Source organism: Meleagris gallopavo, chromosome 5 (assembly GCF_905368555.1).
Source record: "Meleagris gallopavo chromosome 5, MGAL_WU_HG_1.1, whole genome shotgun sequence".
Classification (NCBI taxonomy): Eukaryota; Metazoa; Chordata; class Aves; order Galliformes; family Phasianidae; genus Meleagris; species Meleagris gallopavo.
The window spans coordinates 45,079,904-45,104,846 of NC_139408.1; the positions used below are offsets into that span (position 1 = coordinate 45,079,904).

Below are 24,943 nucleotides of genomic sequence, written 5' to 3' on the forward strand. Positions count from 1 at the left end.
AGTAGCCCAGGTGCAAAAAAACAGTGATAAAACACATTATTTTCTGACTATGAGACAAAGATAAAGGCAATTTTCACTATTACTGTCCACAACATTTTCTTCTGTAAACTGAAGGAGATTTCTCTTGCTATTAAAAGCCTTCATCTCTGCTTTTCAAGCTGTCTTTGATTTTCCTTTTCCAAGTGTTTCAAATTACTGCTTTTTTTCTGCCTTCGCCTTACATTTCTGCAGCCTGGCACAGATACGAAGCTTGCTGCTGGCAGAAAACGCTGCAAAATTCTGCCTGCCCTCTGCCAGGCTGAAAACTATGTGCGAGCCTTCCTCATGTCTTGCACACATCTGAGGATGGAGCTGATAGAGACAAACAGTCAAATGATGCTGCTAATGATTTCTTTTCCCTCAGGGGAAGCGCTGAGAAGGATAATAGATATACTTTGCAACACTGTTCCCAAGGGACTTTATCTAAGCAGGGAAAAGAATTAATAGGCAGCCTTTCAGGGAGAGACAAATATGCAAAAATATTGCAGTGTTAAGGAGTTCTGCTGACATAGCAAGCACCTAGAAGTGTCTTTGCAGGGCTCAGCCCAGGTCCTGGCACTGAGTCAACACAGGCAGTGCCAGAGGGTCAGCTCACTGCCTGGGGACTTGTCCATACCACCCCTTCCACCCAAGTTGGTCTGAATGGAATGTTGGAATTTTTGCCTCCTTGTAAATTAATGGGTCTCGGACCTCCAGGCTGCATATGTGATAAAACAGGAGGTGATGTAAATCCAGGAGAAGCACAGTGCTTAGTCTGCATAGGAAAGAATTTGTCAGGGCTACCACATTAGTGAACCATTTAAAGCCAGGGAATCATATATAATACAATAAAAGGAGGGAATTTCTCTGGCTTTCCTCCAAAAGCCAAGTATTATTCATTGATCAGAAACCAGGTCTCCATTTCCACTGAGAGCATTTTTTCATGCATTTGCTAAGTGGAAAATGACAAATGGGCTCGCTGTGCCCTCTTCCACATCCTTCCCTCTCCCATCTGCCCAGGCATCCCTGTCCCTCTGCCCACTTACCTGGCACTACCAGCAGCCTGGGGGGCGGCGGGGGAGGAGGTGGTGGTGGTGGCGGTGGTGGAGGCCTGCATTGGCAGATCTGCTGGCAGCTCTCCGGGACGTCATCTGCTACAGGCTTGGAGCATGACTTCTGGGGTTCACCCTGAGTGATCTGTGGAGAAACAAGTCATGGCACGAGCAGTAGAAAGAGAGAAAACTGATTTTTCATGAACATGCTCCTTGAACTTGAGTTTCCAATTGGCACCTTAGTCCCTAGAGAGAACTGAGCTCCTGCCACTGCTGTTCATCACTGAGGACACAAGATCGCTTCCTTATGATGTCTCAGCTTTATGTTTTACTTAACATAGTATCTTCAAGACCTCCTTACTTCTGACTGTTGGCTGGCTGGTTTCTGAATTATTATGGAGTAGAGTGCAGGCAGGTAGTGGCAGACAATGTGGTTGCGTAAGCCTTCTTTCCTTAGGAAAGCCATCTAATAGCATGCATTATTCACAGGGTCATTGCTGCAAGCCAAAGAGAGCTAATAAAAATTGCAAGACATTTAGGATCAGGATTATTCTCATTTTCCTCATGGCAGAACCAAGAGCCAGAGATCTCTCCTGTTTTGCCAGCTTCCCTTTCATGTTTGGAGACATTTCACTTCCCACCATGGCGAGGTGCAGCCCCACCTACTTATCTGCAGACTGCATGGAAGACTTGGTCAAAATGGAAATGCCACAGCCTGTGCCTTGCAGCTTCCTGCTGGTGATCAATGAAGCTGAAGAGGAGGCAAAGCAGAACCCAAGTGTAACCACTCTTGAAGGAATGTAGGCATGTAGGCATGGCTTGGCACTGGCCAATGATTTAGCCAGAATGCATACATTCAGCACTGTAATCTAGTCATGACAAAGAACATGTAAATACATATTTTTCTTACCAGAAATAATATTTATATGTCTAGGAACATGTAAATAAAGATATTCAGTAACTGTAAAATTCCTAATATAATGCTAATGAAAAAGAGTATGTTCCTAATGAAAAGGGAATCTGTGGAATACTGCAAGAGCTTCTGACTCAGAGGGAGAGCCCTCAGCGGTCTCTAAGTTAACCTTTTTTTGAAAGGATTCAAATTCAAATGGAAAATCATAGAATCATAGAATCATAGATTGGACTGGGTTAAAAAGGATCACAATGGTCATCCAGTTTCAACCCCCCTGCTATGTGCAAGGCTGTCCATAGACCAGGCTGTCCAGAGCTACATCCAGCCTGGTCTTGAATGCCTCCAAGGATGGGGCATCCACAACCTCCTTGGGCAACCTGAAATACGGGATACTCACTGAAGCTAAGGAAAATCACAGGAACATTCAGCTGTTGCCTTGTAAACTTGGTCTTGGGAGGGTTATAATCATAATAGCTTTTCCCTATTATCATTCTCCTTACTCAGCTCTCTTCCATGGCATGATGGTGGCCATGCAGAGAATGTCTCACTCCAGCCTCTCTGGCCTGTTTCAGACAGCTCCTTCTACCCTGTTGCCTGTCTCCACGGTCACTTGGGTCTCACAGAACCACATAACAATTTGGGTTGGAAGGGACCTTTAGCAATTATCTCGTTCCACCCCCCACTCCCCCCTAAGCTTGCCTTCTACTCGCTCCCACCCAGGCCTCACCTCCCTTTCTCAGACAGCTTTGGGACAGAGCCCATCTATTCTCCACTGCAGGAAGCACACAGGCCCTACACGTATTTCTGGCAAAAAAAGAGATGTAGGCAATTAAAACAACATCACTGCACCAAGGACATGTTCACATGTGTAGGAGGTTTCTAAATGCAGAAAGATGCATTGCTCTGGCCTCAGGGAAATAGAGGTAGGTCTTTGTTGATTAAATATTACAGAGAGGGAAGAAAAGAATAGAAAGAGCTATGCGTTGCTGAGGCACAAGTCAGGAGGATCAGTTGTTTAAACAGCACGTCAACATCTATTACCAAACATAGGATGAGACAAATTCAGCACGAGTGCTTTCCAATTTTCCCTTCACAGCCAGGTAACAGTATGAAGCTGGTTAGAGACCATCCCAGACAGCTTCCAGGAACTTACACAAACTCTCCGAACACTCTAATGAATCAAAGTGACTTGGCTTCATAATCCCTCAGAGCTGGTAATAAATCTGTCTGCTAAGTAGGTGCATTTATTTTTCACAAAAGTGATCACTGGCAGCAGAATATTTCCTCTGTACCACTTTGGCTCCTGTGGGGCTGTCTGTGTGCTGGACCAGGCTTCCAGCAGCTCACCCAGAGGAAAGGCACACGGGGCACTCTGAGTTGGGATCCATAGGGCAGCACCTGCAGCACTCACACAGCAGGCGGGGCAGCATCGCTCTGCCAGAGTCAACTGCTGATCAGGCTGCAATATCAACCCCCAGCTCTAATGATCACTCCCTTCTTGGTTCTCTGGTTGATAAACCCTATGGCTCTCTACAGTCTTATGGGAGCCAGTAAAGTGGGAGAAAAAAAAGCCAGGGTAGAATACCATTCAGCAGTCTTGGAGCCAACCTCATACACAGACCAGAAGTAGCTTTGTGTATATGAGTGAACACGGTGCTGGTGTGGTATGATACACTGAATTATTGTCTAACTTAATATCAACCAGAACCAAAAGACTTGCTCGATCTTTTTTTAGACTATTGATTGCTTTTAAATCCCTGGAGGCTCTTCTACCTTAGACTGATAATAGTGTCCTCAGAAACCAGTGTGTATTTTTCTCAATTACTTTGCAGACAAGATTAACCCTATGCATGTCCAACTGCTCTCTGCTCCTGTATACTTTTTTGATAACATTTTTGAAAAAAAGAAATATCCACATATTTCCACATATCTCACTCTGAATCATTTACTTTCCTCACAAAGATTCTGAATGCTTGGGAAGGAACGGAAATTTGAGAGCACTGGCTTTGACACCTATTTGGTTCTCTTCTCTTTTCACTTGATACAATGCCTAGTTGACGGAAGATACCTACAGGAACATAGATTTTGCCTTCAAGTGTTGGTAAAGAGCAAGGATATTGTAAGTTAGCTGAAATCTGTCAGGAAAAGGAAAGACATCAATTGAGGCTGTGGCCTTGAGGAGCAAAGAAATGGTCAAGGACTGCTGCAAGAAGATTAACTAATGGTAGCAAGATAGATTTGAGAAAAAAGAAGACATTTGGCATGGGAAAAAAACAACCCACGTTATTGATGTCTATTAGCCTTCTTATGAAAGGAATGAAGAATATTACTTATATCTTGTAAAGATAAGCAGAACAAATCACTAGGAAATATGCTTTGGGGAGAAATTCCATCCTCCTGGAGGATGATGAAATAAATTACTTCACATTTCTTTACCACTGTCTGTAATTCAAGGTAAGCTGCTTTTACAGGAGCTGGCAGGAGAAAAACAGATCTGCTGAGAGAACCCCATCCCTCTCTGGACTGTCCTGCTAATAAGTGCCCACTTAGAGCCCTGGAGAGGAGTTAGTTTTGGACCCTGGGCGCACTCCCCACTCTTCTGCCGCACTCTCCAGCCCTGGTGCTGTAAGCACCATGGACATGTCTCCTTAGCACCTGGCTGCTCATCTGGCCATTTGTCAGCTTGGGTGCATGTGCTGGCTGGCCTTCAAGGGGGTGCAATTTTTTTTCCTGCTCTGAAAATAAGGAGAGAGCTGACGTTACCATTTTGTACCTTTGATGTGAATATGCTTTGCAAAAAGGCAAATGTTTTTTAAATATTCATGGCAATGAAAATCTGATCCACAAATGCACAGGGAAAAGCAAGCAAAAAGTGGAAAACATTGGTTTCTTTTTGAAGTTTCTCGGTGGAGGTCCGTATCTGTCACATTTCTGCTTAATCCAAGACTTCCTGCAGAAGTAGTGGGCTCGGTTCTGCTTTGTGCAGGGTGGGAAAACCAATCTGTGTATGGCCAGAGGAGCTGAGTACTCCAGTAGAGTCCTGCAGGACAGCAGCAGTCCATGAACATGCTCTACAGAGTGGGATGGAAAGAGTGGATCAGTACAGTCTCCTGACCGTGGCTCTCTGGTGACTGCAAACCAGGCAAGGGGAGGAAAGCTTGATAAGAGAAGTGTCACTGAGACCTCTAAGATCCTGCTGAGTTGGTGAGAGCTTTGCCTCTTGGAACCAGTCTACAGAGATGAGATCTCAACAACGCCATGTAAATCCCAGAGCGGCTCTGCATAATTCACATCACAGTTAATCCAAATCCATGTTTATAAAACCAGAAAAGACGTGACACTACCATTTATCACTGCACATACTGATACATTTTTTAAATTATGTCAAAAACTTCAGACAGAATCATGCCTTCCTTCCTGTCGTGTTGGCTATTAGGCTAAGAAAAACATATATATGCATACATAAGTATTTGAATAATGCTGCTCCTCTGATTTATATCTGACTGATTCTGTTAAGTGCCTCAAGGCAAGGCCCAAGGAAGCAGCACCAAGATGTGGTGAAGGAGGCCATGCCACGGCTAATGGATAGAGAAGGGCTGGAAGAAGTGAGAAACTGCAATGGCTGATGTAGATAGAGTAGGGATACAATGGGACCCCTGGGTCAGTCATCCTCAAAGGAAGACTTTGATGATAAGATCAATGGTTACAACTCAACAGGGGGAAGGGAGCCATGGGAGAGATTCGAAGAGGAGTGAGCTCCAATCCCAGCATGTTGGCACACTGGTGAACATTTTGCACCATCCTTCCCTCTGGTACCTGCCAGGGTGTCCTGGACTACGTGTGTGTTTGGGCAAAAAGCAAAAGTCTTATTGATTGCCTTTACACAGAGCAGCAGGCAATAGCACAAACATAGACGAAGAATGGGACAACAAAGCTTTGCAAGGGAAGTCTGGACCCCTTGGTTTTTGCAGTTCTCAGAGACTTTGTTATTGTTATAAATGTAACTACTATTGAAAGATTGACCTCGGTCACTTAAGCAGTTTACCATTAAGATGTTTATGCAAGATATTTTATTTATTTATTTTTTGTCCGCTTGACTGATAGATAGATTACAGGAGAGGGACTTGGGGAGGCATCTCTTCTCGCACTATTGCATTTTCCTTAAAAAATGCAGCTACAGCTTTGCCTTCCAGCCAGCAATCTGCACACCTGAGCAGGACAGCAGTAGGGTAGTGCTGGCTGAGATTTTTATGATGAAGGAATTAGTATGAAAGATGTTGGTTTTGCCGTGTTTCTGCTCATTTTAATCTGTAAGGTGCACAGATCTTCTTTGTCACTCAGGCAGACACGAGATGCTGAAACATCTGTGTTTAATCTCTAGGGAGTCACTAAGTTTAGAACAAGGAGTGAAAGATGCGGAGTCTCCACCGTGTTTTCTCCAAGAAACTGCAATTGTGCTGTTCTTGAACAGCACTCAGCTGCCTCATCAGTCACTCGGCTGAAGACATATATTATAAATAAACTTTAAAATACCCAAGTGACGCATTTGAGTCGAGCTGTGCCGCTGCTACCCTCCCCGAGCTGGACGGGCACTCTCCCTCCCGACACACTCCTGCCCATTGGGCACCTTCCAGCTCACCCCACACCACCACCAAGGTCACCCACCGACACCCGGCGAGGAGTTGGAAAACCCCGATTTGAGGTTTAAGCAAACAGCCCTCAGATCGCAACCAACACCAAAACCTCACGGCGGAACACTCCCAAAAATAAGCCCTTCGAAGCACCGCATCTTCCGTGCACGTCGCCACCGAAACGCTCTCGCTCAAGAAACTCCGCTCCGCCTCGCTCCGGCCGCAGCAAGTTGGGCGCTCCCGGGGCTCGAGGCGGGCCCAGCAGCTCCCTCACCCGCTCGGTCCCGCAGCCAGAGCCGTGCGGTGCCGAGCAGAGCCGCGGATTCCCCCACCCGGGGACCGTCGCTCGCCGCCTCCGCGGCGCCGCCCGGAGCTCTGCCCGTCGCACCCGGTCCCCTGAGCGAGGCCCTACCTGGACGGAGCCCCAGAGCGGGTGGAGGGCACAGTGCAGCAGCAGGGAGGGCCAGCAGCAGCGGAGCAGTCCCAGCAGCTCCCGGAGCAGCATCCCTCCTGGGCGGGCGGGGGCGCGGGCTCCGGGCGATCTGGGGACGGAGCAGAGCGAGCCGGCGGCACAGGCGTTGGCTCGCACCCATCCCCGGAGCGCGACTGTCCCAACTTTAATTCTGGAGGAGAGGGAGGGAAAGAGGGAGGGAGGAAAGGAGGGAGGGAGGCAGGAGGTGGGCGGGTGGGGAGGGGAAGGGATGGTCGGGAAAACCCAGCGCCCTGCCCGACGCGGCTCCCCCCGGCCTCTGCCCGCCCCGCCCGCCGTTCCGTGCCCGCCCCTCCGGCTCCCCCCACCGGGGCGCTCCGTGGCCGCCGCTTGGGAGGAAAAGTTTGCAGGGCGGAGGGGCCGGAGACGGCGAGGAGAGGCGGGGGAGCGGGGATGGCACGGACCCCTTGTCCGTCGGCGCTGCTGCTGCAGCGATTTTTCAATCCCACGGAACGGTCCCTGCGGGCGCGGCGCCTGCCGTGCTGTTCCACGCAGCGCTCCTCCCGTCGGCGGCTGGGCTCCGCTCCGCGCGGTTCCGCGGGGCTGCGGGCGGAGGCACGCGGGGTGCCACGGTCCCGCGCTGCAGCCGTGTATGGTGGGTTTTTTTAATCTATTTTTTTTCCTTTCTTTTAATAAAAAAATTAAAATAATTATCATGGTTTTTTTTTCTTTCTTTTTTTTTCTTTATTTCTCATTTTATTTCTTTATTGTCCTAGAGTGATACTAGGGATTGACCTGTTGTCAGCTTGGCATCTGTCTGGTGTCTCTCACAAGGAGGACGGGCTTCCCAGTGCTGGTGTTTCTATGTGATAATGCAGTACACGGAAATAACAGCTCTTGCAAGGATGTGGATAAGGAGCCCCCTGACATCATGGCTCTGCAGGGAGGAAGCAGGCCACATAATCAAAGATGAAGAAGGTTTTGCTTGCACTGAAGCTATTAAAACCTTAGTGACTGATGGCTGTGGCAGCTGGTTGGGCTTGGCGTGCACCAAGATGTTCATAAGTCTGCTGTTGGGTTGGTGGCATAGTCCTGTTTTTGGTACTTTGGATGAACTAAAACAAGTGGGCTGAAATAAAGTGTCGGGCTCAAGGTTTATGTTTCATACTTGGAGATGAATAGGCATTAAGATGTGGACTTTATTTTTTCCTCTCTGCTTCTTGCATCCACTGGTCAGAGTTTCATAAACTATTTCATTAAAATCTGCTCAGTAAAGCGGGAATGAAAATATGCCAATACATGGGTAAAAGTCACTTTCCATGCCAGCGAATCCCCATTCATTTCAATCTCAAAAGACACCGGTTTCAATGTCAGGGCTAAGCAACATCTTACAAACGAGAACAACACAATGGAATTCAACAGAGTGATACCTGACTTGAACTCGGTCCATTGTGGCTGGCCAGTTATTTGAAAATCCCCTTCTCATATGTTTGTAAAGGCCAAGTACAGCCAGACTGACATCATGATGTTGGGTGCATGCAGTAACTGTGTGGCAAATATATTTTCTGTAATGATTCTGAAAAAAGATGGCATCCTTTTTCTGTAAGTCTACTGTATAACATGGAGTGCTTAATATACTGTGCTCATTCAATTATAGTCTTACTGAGCTGGAGTCACAAGAGGCAGCAAAGCTTTTCAGGCTTTCTGGTGATTTCCTGAAGGTATTTCAGCACTTGATCACAGTACAGAACATAATAAATTGCACCATCTGTATACATACTCCTTGGTTCTTGACAGAATGAGAGATAAGGCTTTAGGCGTTGTATGCCAAAAAAAAAAAAAAAACAAAAACACAACACAGATTTCTTTTCTTTCAGTGTTTACAATGCCTTAATGTCAGAGAACTGGATTTTCCTGCCATTAGCAATTGCCCAAGTGCCCATCCCTAAGTGTTGTTCCTTCTGCCCACAGACAGCTCTGGGAACTGAGGACATGGGGCCATGCTCTGCCCTCATTTGCACAGAAGCGAATGTCACCACAGAGTTGTTCCCACACAATTTCTGGCCCAGGTACTCAGCATTTTTCCTTTTTGTGCTTGTAGTTAACAGCTCCTTAATCAGAACTATTGGTCTGCTTTAGGTGAAGTTCAAGCTTTGGCTCCCATCGTGCAATCACCACATGGCATATTTCCCATTAGACTGGATGCCTGAAGAAAGAGCTGAGTATATGCCTTGTTCTTGCTCACTCAGTACTAATGCTTTTTATTAATTTCATTTACTTCCTTTCTGTAGTTTCTATGGAGAAAAAATACCATCCAGGAATTTTTCTCACTTAGAAGGAAGATAAGTGACATAGTGCTTGTAAGACTGCAGGCTTTGGATCAACAACAGGCTTGAAATATGTTTTCCTTAATAAACAAGTGTTTTGTATCACTAGGTGTGGTGCAAGGAAAAATATGGTGACTGGCCAGCACCAGCCACACTGCTCTAGTGTGGAGATGGGTATTGGCTGTGGGTACAAACTCAGAGCCAGAACCTGCATTTCTTGAGTTGTGATCCTACTGCTAGCCATTACTGCCGTTACCTTGAACACATTTTTAACATTACTTACATCAGGTTCCCTGCCTGTCTTACCAGCATGTCCAAATCCAGCTGCCTGAGGGAGTGGTGTGTTTGCTGGCTGAGGCAGGAATGGGATGCCGTCTTCCAAGGGTCTCACCTGGCACAGAAACCAAGAACAAGGCCAGGTCTTCGCTGGTGGATTCAGCATAGGTCTGAGAGATGAAAAGTACATTATAAGAGTCATGGGTCAAAAAGCAGACTTAAGCAGTTTGAAAATATTATTTTGTTTTCAGGAAAAAAGACCATACAGACAGATTCAAGCAATCTCTCAAAAAATTTCAGGAAAATGTTAGCAGTTGGCACTATGATTGCTATTACATTTTGTCCTTTCAGCTTTGGTTTGATTATTAGAGCAAAGTATTTCTCTTGTTTGCTTTATTATCATTTTTTTTTTAAGAACAATTCCTGATCATCAGAACAATCATGATTAACACTGCAATATGGTAACTACTCAGGAAACATTAATAAGGGCTGCAACACTGATTAGCTGTACAAACACATTATAGCACTTCTTTCATCTAAGTAGCTGTAATGGTTATAATTGACTCTAAGAGGCTGTTTATTTTGTCAGAACAGATTCACTTTACAACATGTATTCATGTGTTCAGAGGGCACAGGACAAGGTTCTTTTGACTCATCAAAACTTCATCAAAATCAACAGACATTCACCTATCTGAGTTCTGGTAGGACTTGTTCCTGTGCCTTCAGACATGTTGGGATGGATTTTTGTTGGAACCAGGGGCAGATGAAGTGAAGGTGACCACTTCTCAAGGCAGGGCTTTGTGATCAGTCAGGCTGAGAAGAATTCTTTTATGTTTTAATTTTGCTTTGTTTGCTAATGACATTTCTGGATGCAAATCAATGTACTCAAGGAGAGTTTCAGACCTCGGGAAACACTAGCAAGAACATAACCAGAAAACATTTCAGCACTGGTATCTCAAAGCCTCCTGCTACCTGAAAGCACTGTCTCTCTCTGACTAATTCTTAGTTTTGAATCTTGAATACCATGAACAGGACACTAAATGCACAGCATCAATATACTTTGAATGCTGTATCATAATAAAAATGTTTTTGTTTTATTCTTTTAAAGAAAATTTTTATCGCTGCGTATATCTACAGCAGTGCTTTTAGCAGTGGAAAACAAATGTATTGTTTGTGGATTTGAAGTCTCTACATAGGAATCCACACCGATTGAAAAGTTTTTAGAAGTTGATATATTAAGAAAGGTCACAAGAGTGAAAACAGTGGAGGGACTCACAGTTCTCCAGACACCACCATCAACTCTTTGGGAGCAGAGGAGATTGTTCCTGATGATCTCAATTATTTTAAAGAATGCAGGAAAAAAACATACGCATTAGAACCCCTCTAATTGCATTTACACATACAAATAACAGAATTGATTTTCAGAAAATATTTCAGTTGTTCAACAATTCCTGTTTGTGAGAATGGATTTCCAAATCTGAGCACATCTAGAGTCAATTTTTAAGTCAGATGATTTTTTGTGTGTATATATATATATATATACACACACATATATATATACCTATATATATATATATAATTAAAAGTTAATGAAATACCAGAAGTGGTTTTAAAAGTTAAAGGTAACAGACTTTCAAGTCATGTTTTTTTTTCCTAGAAAAATACAGGTTGTATGGTACAGGAATATCTTCACAAACAAAATCAATGGATCCATGTCAGTTTAAGTGAGGGATGGATAGGACCAATATGGAAAACAGCATCAAGTAATCTTCAACTTGTGCTGTAACACCTTAAATTACAGGATACCACAGAACTGTGTCCATTACCAAAAAAAGCCCCCTGCTACGACTATATATATATATATATATATATATGTATATATACTATGAGAGCTTGCTTTTTTTCAGTTTTCTGTTTGTGAAAACACTGAAGCGCTGCATTCGATGTTAAACAAGCCTCTTGCTTCCTCACTTTTGGTAGCTGGTCACAATCTGTTCTCTTCAGCAAAAAGATGTGCTTAGCAGCACAGATATTCTTTGTTAATAAATGTAAAGGTAAAATGTGTGCAAAAAGTTATTAAAAGTGTCCTGGGAAATCTCAGATTGAGGAGGAGCTTGTGTGCTCCCAAACATGTCTGGTTCTTTTTCCAGCTATATCAATCCCATTACTTCTTATTACTGATATTACATTCTTAGTCTATTGTGGCTATTATAATGAAATCTCTACATCCTGAGTGAACTGCAGGTTGCAGAAATCATTTAAGTGCTGTATCAGATTTACACTCAATATTCATTGCAGCTTAGGTTCCATCTATTTTTTCAGAAGATTAAATACTCATTATTTGAATGTGTAAAAGATAGCATGAAAGCACTGCCTTCCCATTTAGCTTTGGACTCCATTTGATTCCTTTGTGGATCCAATGTAAACGGCAGCATTTGTTAGACATTTCCAGGAGGAATTCCTCATCCGCTATACTGCAGAAATCCAGTGTGGCTGCCTGGTCTGTACACTGTGGTCTGTAGCTGCTCCTCTGGAAAATGTCTGGCTGGATGCTAAGAAGTCACCAAACTTTACTAACCCATGGCAAAGCACCTCTTTGTTGACTCCATGCTAGTACAAAAGATGTGTTTCTCAACTGTCCATGAGGTAGTTATGGATAAAGAATGAAATAAGAAGAGCACCATCATGGCATAGATTGTTGTGAAAATGCATGGGGAACAAGGATGAGACCAAGTGAGCATACAAAAATGTAAGTAGTTCCAGATGAAGATCAAGCCAGTGAATCACAATTTTTAAGGAAAAAAGCTCTATCAACTCACTCAGATTCTTTTTTTTTTTTTTTTTTTTACTTCCCCCATAAGTAGAAATCTGCATACCTTTCATTCTAATCATTTTATTGTTATCTACTTATTATGACCAAATTAAAATAAGCACTGCTTTTCCTTCTGCCCTGTCTCTTTCACCTCTTACCTCTATTTCTAACAAACATGATACTCAGTCTGAAGAATTGGGAACCAGATTCTGAAGAGCTTTCACATCTCAAATGTGGTTCTTCCAGCCTTCGTGGCTGTGGCCACTCAAATCATCTGGATTCACGTCTGGATTCCAAAGTACGAGGATGCCTTGATCTGAGCCCTCAGGTGAGAGGCTGAGGAACACAGCACAAAATCCTCAGAGCAGATGAGGTGCAAGACAGTGGAGGCAAGCTGGTTCCTACCACCTGTGCCTTAATTGTGCTGCTGTGTGAGATCTGGAGTGTGACTGGAAATTGTCCAAGGAGAGCTTTTCGGGCAGGATTGCTCCAGACACAAGGTAGCAGTCAACGGGTAAAGCCCTGGAGCCCAGCAGTTCTCTCTATTTATGAGCATACTGCTCACACAGAAAGCAAGGGCACAACGTGCTAGCTGGCTGATTCCAGGCCCTAAGGGGTCTGCATGATAATATAAACTGCACAAAAAGCTTGAATAATGCATGACATTATTCAATAATTCATAAAAGTCATCAGCAACACTCAACTGAAAAATGCATTTGTAAATAGTTTCTCAACATTGTTTTCTTTCTGCTTATTATTTTCGTCAGTGGGATTGGTCCCTCCATTTTTATTTAGCACCTCTCCTTCTATTTATGTAGGGAGACATAGATATGAGGGATTCACTCACTGTCAGGCAATTGCTGCTTCTGTTAGAAGTGAGTGGAAAGAACAGAAATCTGCTACGGGAAGCCAAGCAGATGACTTCGCCAGGAAGCAGTTAATATGAGGAGATGGAGAGAGTGAGCAACTGCGTTCAGTGGGGAGCTGAGCAACAGGTTGCTGTGTAAAGGAAAGGATGGAAGTTTTTCTTGGTGCTTTGCCTCCCAGAGTTCTCCTGCTGCTGCACATCAGGCCCATATCTTATCAGAGAGGAGACTGACTGTGAAAATCCAGTGCCAGTTGTGCTGGAAAATTCCCTTACCTGTAAATTAACTGGTAGTGCAGGGGGGTCTAAGAGCAACAGCCTGTAGATGGTCACTGACAGGAGCAAAACACTGATAGAAACACATCCCATTATTTTTGTTTTTCTTCACTTACCCATAAGCTCCACAATGGATTTTTGTAAAGATCAATTATGCTGTTCCTTTAGTAATACATCCAGCAAATGTGGCATCTATTGTTGTGAGATGGATGTGGTGTACAGTCTTGCAGCCTGACATTTGTTAATGTCAGGGAAAGAAAAACGGGGTTGTGCCAATGTCTAACACAGAATTTTGGTGAATATTTTATACTGGCCAAGGTTAGGAGTTAAAAGCCAGACGCTGAATGTCTCTGATTGTAATGGGCCCATCTGTCTCACAACAATGGCTATTGATCTGGTTATTAGTCATAGCTGGTAGCGGGCTATCACAAAGACAATACTGGCATCAGAACTCACCATTGAGACCTGCTGCAGCTGGATAGCAGTAGGGCTAACAGGAGAGTTTCTCTCCACCATCTGCATGCTGAGAACAAACCTCTGCCCTTGGACAAAAACTGGCAGGTCCCAGTGGCAGAAGGGGTAACAGCTCCCACTTCTCCCATCCACTCTCTGTTTAGTATGTAATACCAGTCTGTACAGGTAGTAATTCAAAATCAGTACATCTGTTCTCTCCTGAAAAATAACTGCTTTTTCTGCATCTGGGAAGGAAGATGCATCAGTTTGTCAGTGGTTTCTAAGCTTTTATGGGTGTAAGCCACTGCAAGTCTTTTACATCTTGTATCTGAAGTCACCACAAGGACTGCACATATGGCCACTGCTGTGAGACAAGAGATACCTAAGCAGGTGCCTGTGCATTCCGGAATGCAGAAAATATACTGAAATCTGTGATGTCCCAGGGATGGGTTACCTGCGTGCCTGTTGAGATGCTGTTATGTCTTTGACTGGGCTGGCCTGAAGTGCCTGGGGGCATGGCTCTTTGGGACCTGGACTGGCTATCGAAAAGCTAGACACACACATCGCCTAAAAGACTTTGCCACCTTCTTTGTGCAGAAGAGAGCCAAACATACAGGTCTTTCAGAACTGGCTACTGTAGCAATCCTTGCTTGGCCTTTGAAGACCACAGATGAAAACTACTGTGGAAGTTCATCAGCTTATGTTATAAAAGGTTTTAGGAGCTAAGGTAGTACAAAGCATTTTACTATCCTCAGCAAAAAACACGTTTATGTTGCTAAAGCAGACAGTGACCAGTGGGTTACCATTGCCCACTCTGACTATTTTCTAGGATGAGAACACATTTTTCTGGGAGCAAGGCCCACTGCAGCAGCAGGTGTAGGCAGAAATGCTGAGTGACAGCTTGAACCAGTAACTGAGCACTTGGTGGGAAGGCAGGGACAACCCAAGGGAGCTCAGGTGCATGCAATGCAGCTGAGTGACTAGAAGGGGTAGAGCCAGGATCCACCCCCTCCCAGACTTCATTTAAAGGTTGGCAGTGGAGGTGAGGGTATCTCACTGGAGCTCTCCATCTACCTGGACTGTTCTGAAGGCAAGCAGTTTTTTGTTTGTTTGCTTGCTTGTTTGGTTTCTACTTCTGTGATTGCTGCACTTGGGCTTATCCTTACCTGCTGCTGCCTGGGACTCTGCCACCCTGCTGTCATTGCTATGTTTTTCCTCACGTTATACCATTACAGTAGGTCTGGTGACGTAAGTATTTCAAAGAATTTTCTTATCTTGACATAAAGAAAAATGCCTTTAGAAAATAGGAACTCTAAGAGAAAGAAATATGTTTTGAAATACTTTACCTTCATCCCCTGTTGTGGATGTCTTCATGAAGCCAAACACAAATTACAGTGCCTGTAAGTTCTTTTACATCACAGGTATTGCTATAACTCCAATTTATTGCCCTGATAGAACCTAAGATAAATCATGTGTGCCTTAGGTAAAAGATAAAAGCTCTCTGGGGTCTCATAGTCTGTAGCTATTTCAGCTGGAGAATTTTGGAGTCTGCTTGTGGACTGTTGTGGCTCACCAAACTGTGAGAGGTCTCAGGAAGATGGTGGTTAAGGCACCTGTTGTCAAATCTAACACTGGTGTCAGCACTCCACTCCGTGCATGCTTGCATGTGCTCTTTCTTGCTCTAACTCAAGAGATGGTTCATGTCCTATACAGGTCTAGTCACTTTTACCTTCAAGAGTCACAGCTTCCCATCATCTTTGCTCAGCCTATGTCAGACGGCATAAATTAAAATGCTGTAAGTTGACTGTGCGCTTTTTGGGGAGAGACTTCTGCCTTGTGATGTTTTCACTGATAAATTATACTGAAAATTTCCTCATTAGGCAAGTATGTTTTACTGTTTGCAACATATTTGTTTGATGTTTTCTTGTAGGCACTGTGATATAATCATCAACATGGGAAGCAGCACATGTCAGTGTGTTTGATTTCTGCACCCTCCTCCCTCCTCCCCTGTCTCCCTCCTCCCCTCCCCCCCGTTTCCTCTCTCTTCCTGTTTGAAAGTCCAGTCTTTTTACTGTTATGGCTCTAATGACACTTCCCATGTCCTTTAGCTCTAGATTGCATCATCCCCCAGCAGCTGTTGATTTGGAAAGAAATGCATCCAAAGCCCCTCTGTTAGGCTCATTTTATTTTGTATTCATCTCGGTGCCTTCAAGCATTTCAAGATCCTCCAATGAAAGTCATTACATAAATGCAAAGCACTGTATTGTTAAAACTGTAAATCATGACAGATTTTGAATACATACTTTATGTGACTCAGTCATGAATTATCACAATTTGCATATAATATTCTTCTGTGTTCAACATATTCTCCTTCTCATTTCATCCTTGTGCTGCTGTAATAACTTTTAGCCTGAATTACAGAAGCTGCTGTGGATCACCTTGCTGTAAAGCTGGTGATGAGTAAGCTTGGCACACCTGTAGGCTGCAATAGTTGACAATTGTTTGTAATGAGCAGAGAGGAAACTCCTCATCAGAGGAACCATTTCTCTGTTTATGAACAAGTGCAAGCATTTTGCTTTCTTTATACTCAAAGCTATAGTAGCTATTTATGTATCTGTCTAGTCTGAATACTATTTCCTTATATTCATTACTGTAGCACTGAGGGATGCACTCGTATTGGGGCTTCACTTAATGAGACCATGGGCAAATGCTGGGAGACAGAGAGTGCTGCCCCAGTGCTCTTGTGTGGGCTTATGGAGCAAAACAGGTACGGGCTGAGAGAGTATCAAATGCAAGAGTTGAGGAAGAGGTGATAAGCAGTTATCTTTCTTTGAAGTATTTCCTTTTGTAAAGGACAGCTTAATTCTTCTTGGAAACACTACACTCTTTATCTGTCCAGATCCTTGACTACTGTGGTTTGGTTTTCCCTCAGACTTGCCAGGGGAGAGTGGCAGCCCCAAAGAATCCCAGCTGAGGGTGAGGTTCCTCACCCAAGTACCTGTGTGTGTGCTGTAGAGCACTATCTGTTGAACTGGAAATCCAGGATACAGATCTAAACACTGTTCCACATGTACAGGAATGAAGTTCTGTTGTATCCTGGATACTGCAGGCAGGAACCTGCTGCCTTCATTGAACCTTCCTGGCCAAGAGAAGCCTTGTGCCTTTCCATGCTGCTTTCTGTAACACAGCTTCTCTGTCCTTTAGAAGGTCTTTGCAATGTGTCCTCCTAACAGAGAAAACAGACTCCTGAAGATGGTATATCTTGCAGTTCCTGTTGTGGGAAATATCAGTTTGAGTGATTTCTTGCTTGACAGAACAAATGTTTATACTTGAGTAAAAGAATTGCCTCAAAACAAAGCTGTTTTATCAGATGCTGGTTTGCCCCATTCCTATCTTGCATTAAGGCTTATTCTCATAATGCTCATTTCTGCTGGAATGATCCAGTATCAGCTACAATGACAATCCCACACAGAGCTATTTAGAGCTGCTAAGAGCTGTTTTGGGTCCCAGAGCAAATGGGCTGGTTATCTTTCACTTTTTTCCTCCTCCTTCATCCTATGTTATAACCCCCTGCTGACATCCCCTCTGTCCTGCTTGGTGCCAAGGCACCCACTGAGATGTGACTCTGAAGCCTCAGGGCATTTTCTGCACTGTTTCTGGCGTGCTTTGGAAGCACTACTCAGGGTGTTTCTCTCCTGTTTTACAGCACTGGAGCAGGATTAAGTCTCAACTAAACGAAGTCTCACTCTCCTCATCTTCCCAAATGTAACTCAGTCATCAGGCTCCTTCCCAAGTACATCTTATGAGCTCTCATTGGATCCCATTTCACTATTTGAATCTGGTAGCTGAACACATGCTGCCAGATTAGAAAACTAGCCACCACACAGATGCAGAAAGGGAATAATTGCAACTGACCATTTTTTTCTTCTTGCTCAAAGCTCCCTGGGTGGATTTTAGGGGTGCGCTGTGTGCAGCAAGCATCTGCATGCAGAGGTAGTGGGCACTCCCACCTCTGCCAACACCTCCCTCTGTCTCAGTTCAGGCGTGTTTCTGCAGATAGCTTGAGTGCAAGAAGAAATCTATTCCCCTAATCTCAGAGCCAGTTTTAGGTAGAACAAGTTTCTAGGCAAGTTTTAGATTTGGGTTGGTTATTTGTGCCCCAAAGCTTTCCTCAGTGCACTGATCACTTGCTTCCAAGAATGCTTCTGTTTTTGCTGTTTCCTTTCTGAACTGAAGGTGAGGCTTAGCATTTTTCAGCAACCCATTCATGCTTCTTTTTCCTTTGTTTAAATTACACTTGTCTGTCATATTCATCAACCTGTTGTCTTGCATACTACAAAGGTAATAAACTCTGCCCATGAACACTTCGGTCCATGACTTCTCTCACATAAATGTGCTCATTAACTTTTCTACAGGATGACTTGCATGAGGAAGATGACATGCTCACTGGTAGGAAGATAAGAGTCTGAGGTAATTGGATTAGCTGTAATAGAAAAATGAGTGAACTGCAGGAATGGGATTTGGTCATAACTAATTTGGAGTACAGAATATGAGTGCTGCAAATCTGATAGTGGTGGCTTTCTAAGTGCATGTGTATATAACAGGGAATGAGTGCATCATCTATAGGACTTAGGAGGCATGTGCTGCAAGATAAATTGAGAGGTATTCTTTGAAAAAGGAGTCTTAAGGAATATATTTATTTGGGTGAAGAAAACCTTAGGTTCTGCATTTCATAATACATTAAAAAACAGTAACTCCAAAATTCTGAAACAGCAGTGTATTCTGCAAAGGTCTGCATCACCTGTGATGGGGCTGCTGATTCCAAATCTGCTTTACCCTATTTCACTTTAATTTCATTTATAGTTGTCTTTGATAGTTGAGATTAATCTCTATTCTTATTTTGTACAAGCATGGTGTTCATTTGCTGGGTATTTATTGCTCCAGACGCATAGGGAAGATGAACTATTTTTGAAAGAAAATGTTCCATATCTTGCTATGAACTCATTCAGTTTGCGTAAACTCTTAATGAATTCCTTTATCTCTACCTGAGATTAATTCCCGGGCTATAGAAGTGCAGTAAGCCATGCACAGGACAGGTAATAGCATGAGAAGCCAGTTGGTGCTGCCTTCAGGCCCATCCACAGTAGCAGCTTCATCCCTCAGCTGTGTTCATGTGTGTATTTGGCTTTTGAGCTTCTCAGTCTGTACTGATTGTGACATACTTTTATGCAGAAGATAGTTGCTTTATTTTAATCTCTGCTTACCCCAGCACCCATTCTCATCTTTTGGGTATTTACAGACATCAAAAATGCTTGCGAAGAAGATACTGTAACATCATTGCTCAGTACATACACATTTGAGAAATATCACTTCATTCTCTGCGCTCAGCAGAAAAGTCTGCTGCTTTACCAGACATGATGAACAACTAAACACAGGGACTGAAGTGCTCTGGTAAGCATCATATATCCAAATCTCTGATGTGCTTACAGTAAAAGCTGGAAGAGAGCCCCTCCCTCCCCCCCCAAATAAAACAGAGCAGAAAGCAGAATAAATAGGAGCTGAAATGATAAATTATAGATGACAACATGTGGAGAAATCAGACAAATCTGTCTAAATATTTTTATTTTGAGTAGCTCAATGGGAGCTCAGCAGTCTCACCTGGCATCTTATTAGCATTGCACTGATTGGTGGGTGTGCAGCAATAGAGCAGCACTGGTCTCCTGGTTAATCACATCTAGGAAACTGCAGAAAGGATAGAGAAGATGCTTCACAAAAGGCAGGCTGGGATGTTGCTGAAAACAAAAGAATTTGTCTGGTTCCGCAGTTGGTGGTCAATAAATCTAATGCTGTTATGGGTCAGAGCTATAAGTCAGTTTCCAAACATTCCCAATTGTATGTAGCATGTCTTATTCAGGAGTCAGATCACAAGCAATCCTTGCTGCAAATGGAATGTGGGGTTTCTCCTGCATTTCAGCTTGCTGATTTGTTTCATTTGGGTTTCTTACTTGAGACCTTCTTTGGATCCTGATATTTCAGAAAACTATTTTTGATCAATATAATCCTTCTGCAGTGCCTAGTGATTTCCTTATTTTGAACTGAAAGCTCTTTCATAAGCAGTTCCCTATGGAAATGCTCCTTTTAACCTTATGCACTACTTGGATTTTTTTTTTCTCAGGGATGAAATGTTATTTTTCCCTTTAATTCTCTTTAAACTGCTGACACTAATGCTCTCTATAAAACTTGTTGTGGGCCCTGCTCTGTATCTCATATATATATTTGGAATTAAGGAGAATTTACTATCATGTGGTCTTAAAGCAGCTTTTTCATAAGTCTTGAGTACACTCTCCTGTCAGGTGAGTGCTGATTATATATCATAGGGAAAAAAGGCTGTAAAAATAGATCCAACTGTGATGAACAGTTAGGAGATAGAAGACTGGGAGGACTTTGCAGCAAAAGAAAAATTTCAGCTCCCACAGAGGATGGGAGAAGGAGGAGTTGTGTCCAGCATCACCAGGTCACCTCACAGGCCATTATGACAGACAGATGAGATGGGATGCCTGAGTTTTCACTTTACCAAAACACAGGATTTGGAATTTTGGACTTTGATTCCATTCAATGGTGATGGGGGACTCTGACAGCAGAAATCAGATTTGCACACTCAGAGCACCTGATACATAAGTGAATATACACAATCCTCTAATACATATCAAGCTGAAAATGCACCTTTTGAATCAGTCTCTGTTCAGACACCTCATGATGGAAATAACCCTAAACTCAATCCATTCTGAATATGCTGGCCTGGCATTTCCACTGCTTCTGGAAGAGATGTAAACAAAGGAGGAGGCATTACGTGCCTTGCCCTTAAAATGATTTTAAAGCCATCACTAACTGAAAAACAGAAAACTCTATACTGTTTCTCTATGATCTCTGAACCAAAGGCAAGTCTTTAAGATGCAGGTTTCAGGGGAAATGCATTTCAGCGCAAGAAAGGTTACTCTTAATATCGTCATCCTAAAATCTGCGCTACTCACCACAAGCTTGGGACCTCAGAATTTATAACCTTGAAAACTTCAACTACTATAGTATACGTGTAAGTGGATCAATTTTTTTAATACATGTAACTGCAAATCAAACCCTTCAGTGAATCACAGGCTCAAGTTCTTGTTTGAAGTAAGTCATTGCATTAGATTTGACTTCAGCACCTTGCCATGACTAATATTATAAATTATGAAAAATTTAGATTGCTCACTGAAAACATATAATTGAAGGATGTAGTTTAAAGGTAAGCAAAATGTGTAACCTGTAAAATATACCACCTTCTTACACTTCATTCCCAGGAGACCATTTAACACTGGAACTATCACTAACTAGGCAGTGCAGTCTGCTGGCATGAGCAGGAAAATAGAAGCTGCTAGTTCCAAGGCAGGCTCTATGTGATCTTGAGGATGACATTTCACCTCCTGGTTTTTTTCACCTGTAAAGCAGAGAGAAGATAAGAAGCAATTTAGGTCTTCTGGGTACTGCTTTAAGTTAAGGTTTGTAAAGTGCTTTGAAGTCTGTAAATGGAGAAGGTGCCAGAAAAATGTTTTAACTTCACTTAAATAATTCTTAATTACTATCTCTTTCCTAACAGGGGTCAGATCCCTAGACCTGGCCTTTCTGGATTGCTTCTATTTTATGAAGAGATTATAAGTCTGCCAACAAAAGGCAGCTGGTGAAGACTCCTGTACTCTATAAAGCAGCCATCCTATTTATTTCTACTGCAGCTAGATACATACAGAAGTACTCAGCTTTTTTTTTAACTTGAAAGTTAATATAAGTCATATTGTGGAGGTAGAGAATCAAAATATGAGAAAGCCAGAGTTTCTCAATTCCTGCAAAAACTAACCTCCCAATATACCCAACATGCTGGCTGCTATTACCGTTGTTGTGGCTGGCTCATTCATGTTACCATACTGAACAGCTCCAAATCATTCATTTGTTGCTGTTTGTTAACTCTTTGAAATTGTGATTGGCACTAAGAACTTTACCATGGTTTGCCTTCTTCATTAGCTTTGATTCATGCTTTTGAGAGTTGTATGTATAAGCATTAAACATTTGTAATGTTGCCCTTCCCAGCCTTGCAGGCTCTGGTTGTGATTCTTTCTTCACTTTCCATCAGCAAAATTTCTACCTAAAGCATTCTGTCTCTGACACTAAATTGTTGCACATTATCTTCTGGTAAATATATATAAAATTTAGCTTCATTTAAAAAAAAATCTCTAGATTTTTTAGTTTTTTTCTAGATTTTATATTTGCACATATGTAACTGTTCATAAAGCAGTGATTGAAAATGGGACAGACCAAGGCTTCCACAAGGAACATCCTAGTGGAAGGAGGATGGGTTCAAGCACCCCATGTGAGGTTTGTCACCACAGGGCACAGTACTACAAAACCCTTGTCCTGGCACTGAGTCCTCTTTGCTGTTGTTACTGGGGACTTGATGGCCCTTTGGAGAGCCCTGTGCCATCCAGGGCATTGCATGGTCCAGGAACATCTGTACCTCTATGAACTGGTTGATTGTGATTTATATTCCCCTCCTCAGAAAAGGTACTGGTCCAATCTAAATAAACATTTTTCTGAGGTTGATCAGTGCTGGCCCTTATGAAACCCAGGCTACTGGGGCATATGCTTTGAGTCTGCTGCCTCTTTTGCAGTCACGAAAAGACTTTCAGGGAGGTAAATTTATTATGAAAATGTTCTTGAAACATGGGTTAACTCTCATTGCATAATTGTAACCTTTATCTCTGGGAGTTATTAGCTAGGATGACAGGCTTTGTGCTTATTTATTCTTCCAGTGGCTGTGAGAACATCAACGAGCAAAGGTCCCTTGGGGACTGCTCCATCTCATTCCTAATTGGTGAGTTTAATAGTTTCCACCAAAGGCCTCTTAAGGTTGAATATGAGCTATGTCTTATTAGCTAGAAATCACCGTTCAGGAAAGTGACAGTCAAATCTTTGAAAGGTATTGTTATTTTTAATATGCTGGCCTAAGGCTTTCCGGTAAGAAAAAGGGAGAAATAATTGCTTACTACTGTGAAGTTCAGGTGCAATTTAGGATACATCTGTCTCTTAAAGTAGGATAACTTCTATATTGTATATACAGAAGAATAACAAGAAATAAGATTTGCACTTACAGAAAAAAAGGCCTTTCTTTTTAATTGGTTCCTGCTTGTAGGAAACCTGTCAGCACATTCTATGAATGTATTTCAGCCTAATTCAGCCTGGAAACACTGTAGTGACCGAGTTCTCCTACTGCAGTTCTGGGTTTTCATGAGACTTTCTTATGCTGGCACCTAAAGTTACAGGGCATGCTTTATGGTCTTAGAGACAGAAGTTCACTCCCCACTCAGTGCAATTCCAGAATTCAAGAGGGAACAAGTTTTTGACAACAATTAGTATGTTTTAGTGTTGAGGATGGTGGCTTTATGTTCCCATATTGGCTATATGCTCTAGAGAAGCAAAGAGGGGTTTTTGATCCTCAGGATTCCTGTAAGTTGCATATCTGAGACTTAAAGATCAAAATAACCCATGCGTTTTACTGTGACTTGCAGAAAAACAGAAGCAAAACAGAACAAAAGGACTCATGCTTCTCTCTGTTTCTTTTTGATGGGCAAATCCTGACGAGCCTCTATGTCTGTCTTGTGGCATTGTCAGACTCAAGTACAGACACCATCTCAGATGTCAGACCATTTTGTCTTGATACCTTCTTTACAGTTCCCTAAAAGCTTTCTAAAACCCAAACTATCAGTCTAGATGTGCTTTGTGTTGATTTGTATTTCTCTGCAGGGTGGAGGGTGCATACTTATAAAGAATATAAGGGACTGCATTAAAGCAAGATGTAAAAAAAAAAACAAAAAAAACATACAGTGTTACTGAAGGCAGAGAGTATTTAAGGTACAGTTTGAAAGAGTAGTAAATCAGCACTATCCCATATTCAGCATCTTATTTTTTCTTTGGTGTATATTCTACCATCCATCTTATCACCTTAATTCCAATTTTTTTATTGTATTCCCTTTATTTTCCAGTGTGCTGTGCCAGATTTTGTAGTATAGATGAAACAAAGGTCACAAGTTTAGACACACAAAGCACAGAGATTGCTTGGAAGGACCTGGTTATTAATTTTGAAGAATATGTCACAGAGTAATAACAGTGAAACAGGTTGATGGCTTTAGGGAGCAAGGATATAACAGGTTGATGGCTTTAGGGAGCAAGGATATACTGAAGGCTAAACCTTGACTGTAGTGAACATGTAACCCATCTGTAGCTCAATGAAAGTTTTATAATTAACTTCAAAAGGGAGTGAATTAGTCCTCAGCCTAGGAAGTCATGATTTAAGAGCCCAAGCTATTGTACAGCTGCTCCTGTGTGATGGAACATGCAAAGCAACGAGATCAATGTATAGCCTCTCTCACTCCACCCGCATCTATCACTTCATACCCAACAAACACTCCAGACTGTATTCTTGCAATCCTGTGGAAAAGAATGGTCTTACCAGTACACGACCAAATTGCTCTGAGAAATATGCTTATTTTAAACAACAAGAAAAAAAGCAATAATGCCTCCAGCACACACGTGCACACAAGACAAAAACCTCTTGCTTTGTTAAGTGCCTGTGTATAAATCTTTCTTCCTTGGTGAGGTTACTAAGAACAACTGGCTGAAGCAGAACTGCTGTTAGTTGAGATTCTTGCTGTCCTACAAACCTGTCAGCCGAGTTACAAAAGAAAGCATAGGGAATCAATAGTGTGTTTGGCAAGGCTACTTTTCATGCTCTGCATGATCAAGGCCTATCTCTTCTAAGTCAGTGTGTGGTGGGATGCTGGAGATGGGTGGATGGTTAGACTAGAC

The 24,943-nt window shown here is 42.8% G+C and overlaps 1 protein-coding gene across 1 annotated transcript in view; it reads right to left on the reverse strand.

The window, feature by feature from the left end:
• PRIMA1 (proline rich membrane anchor 1) overlaps nucleotides 1–7,247 on the reverse strand; it is a 53,703-nt gene extending 46,456 nt beyond the window's left edge. The window contains exons 1-2 of the mRNA XM_085225548.1: nucleotides 7,027–7,247; nucleotides 1,065–1,215 (exon numbers count right to left, since the gene is read on the reverse strand). Coding sequence (XP_085081674.1) covers nucleotides 1,065–1,215; nucleotides 7,027–7,119 — 244 coding nt within the window. The 5' untranslated portion in view covers nucleotides 7,120–7,247. The remainder of the gene's footprint in view (nucleotides 1–1,064; nucleotides 1,216–7,026) is intronic.
• Nucleotides 7,248–24,943: the final 17,696 nt, after the last annotated feature.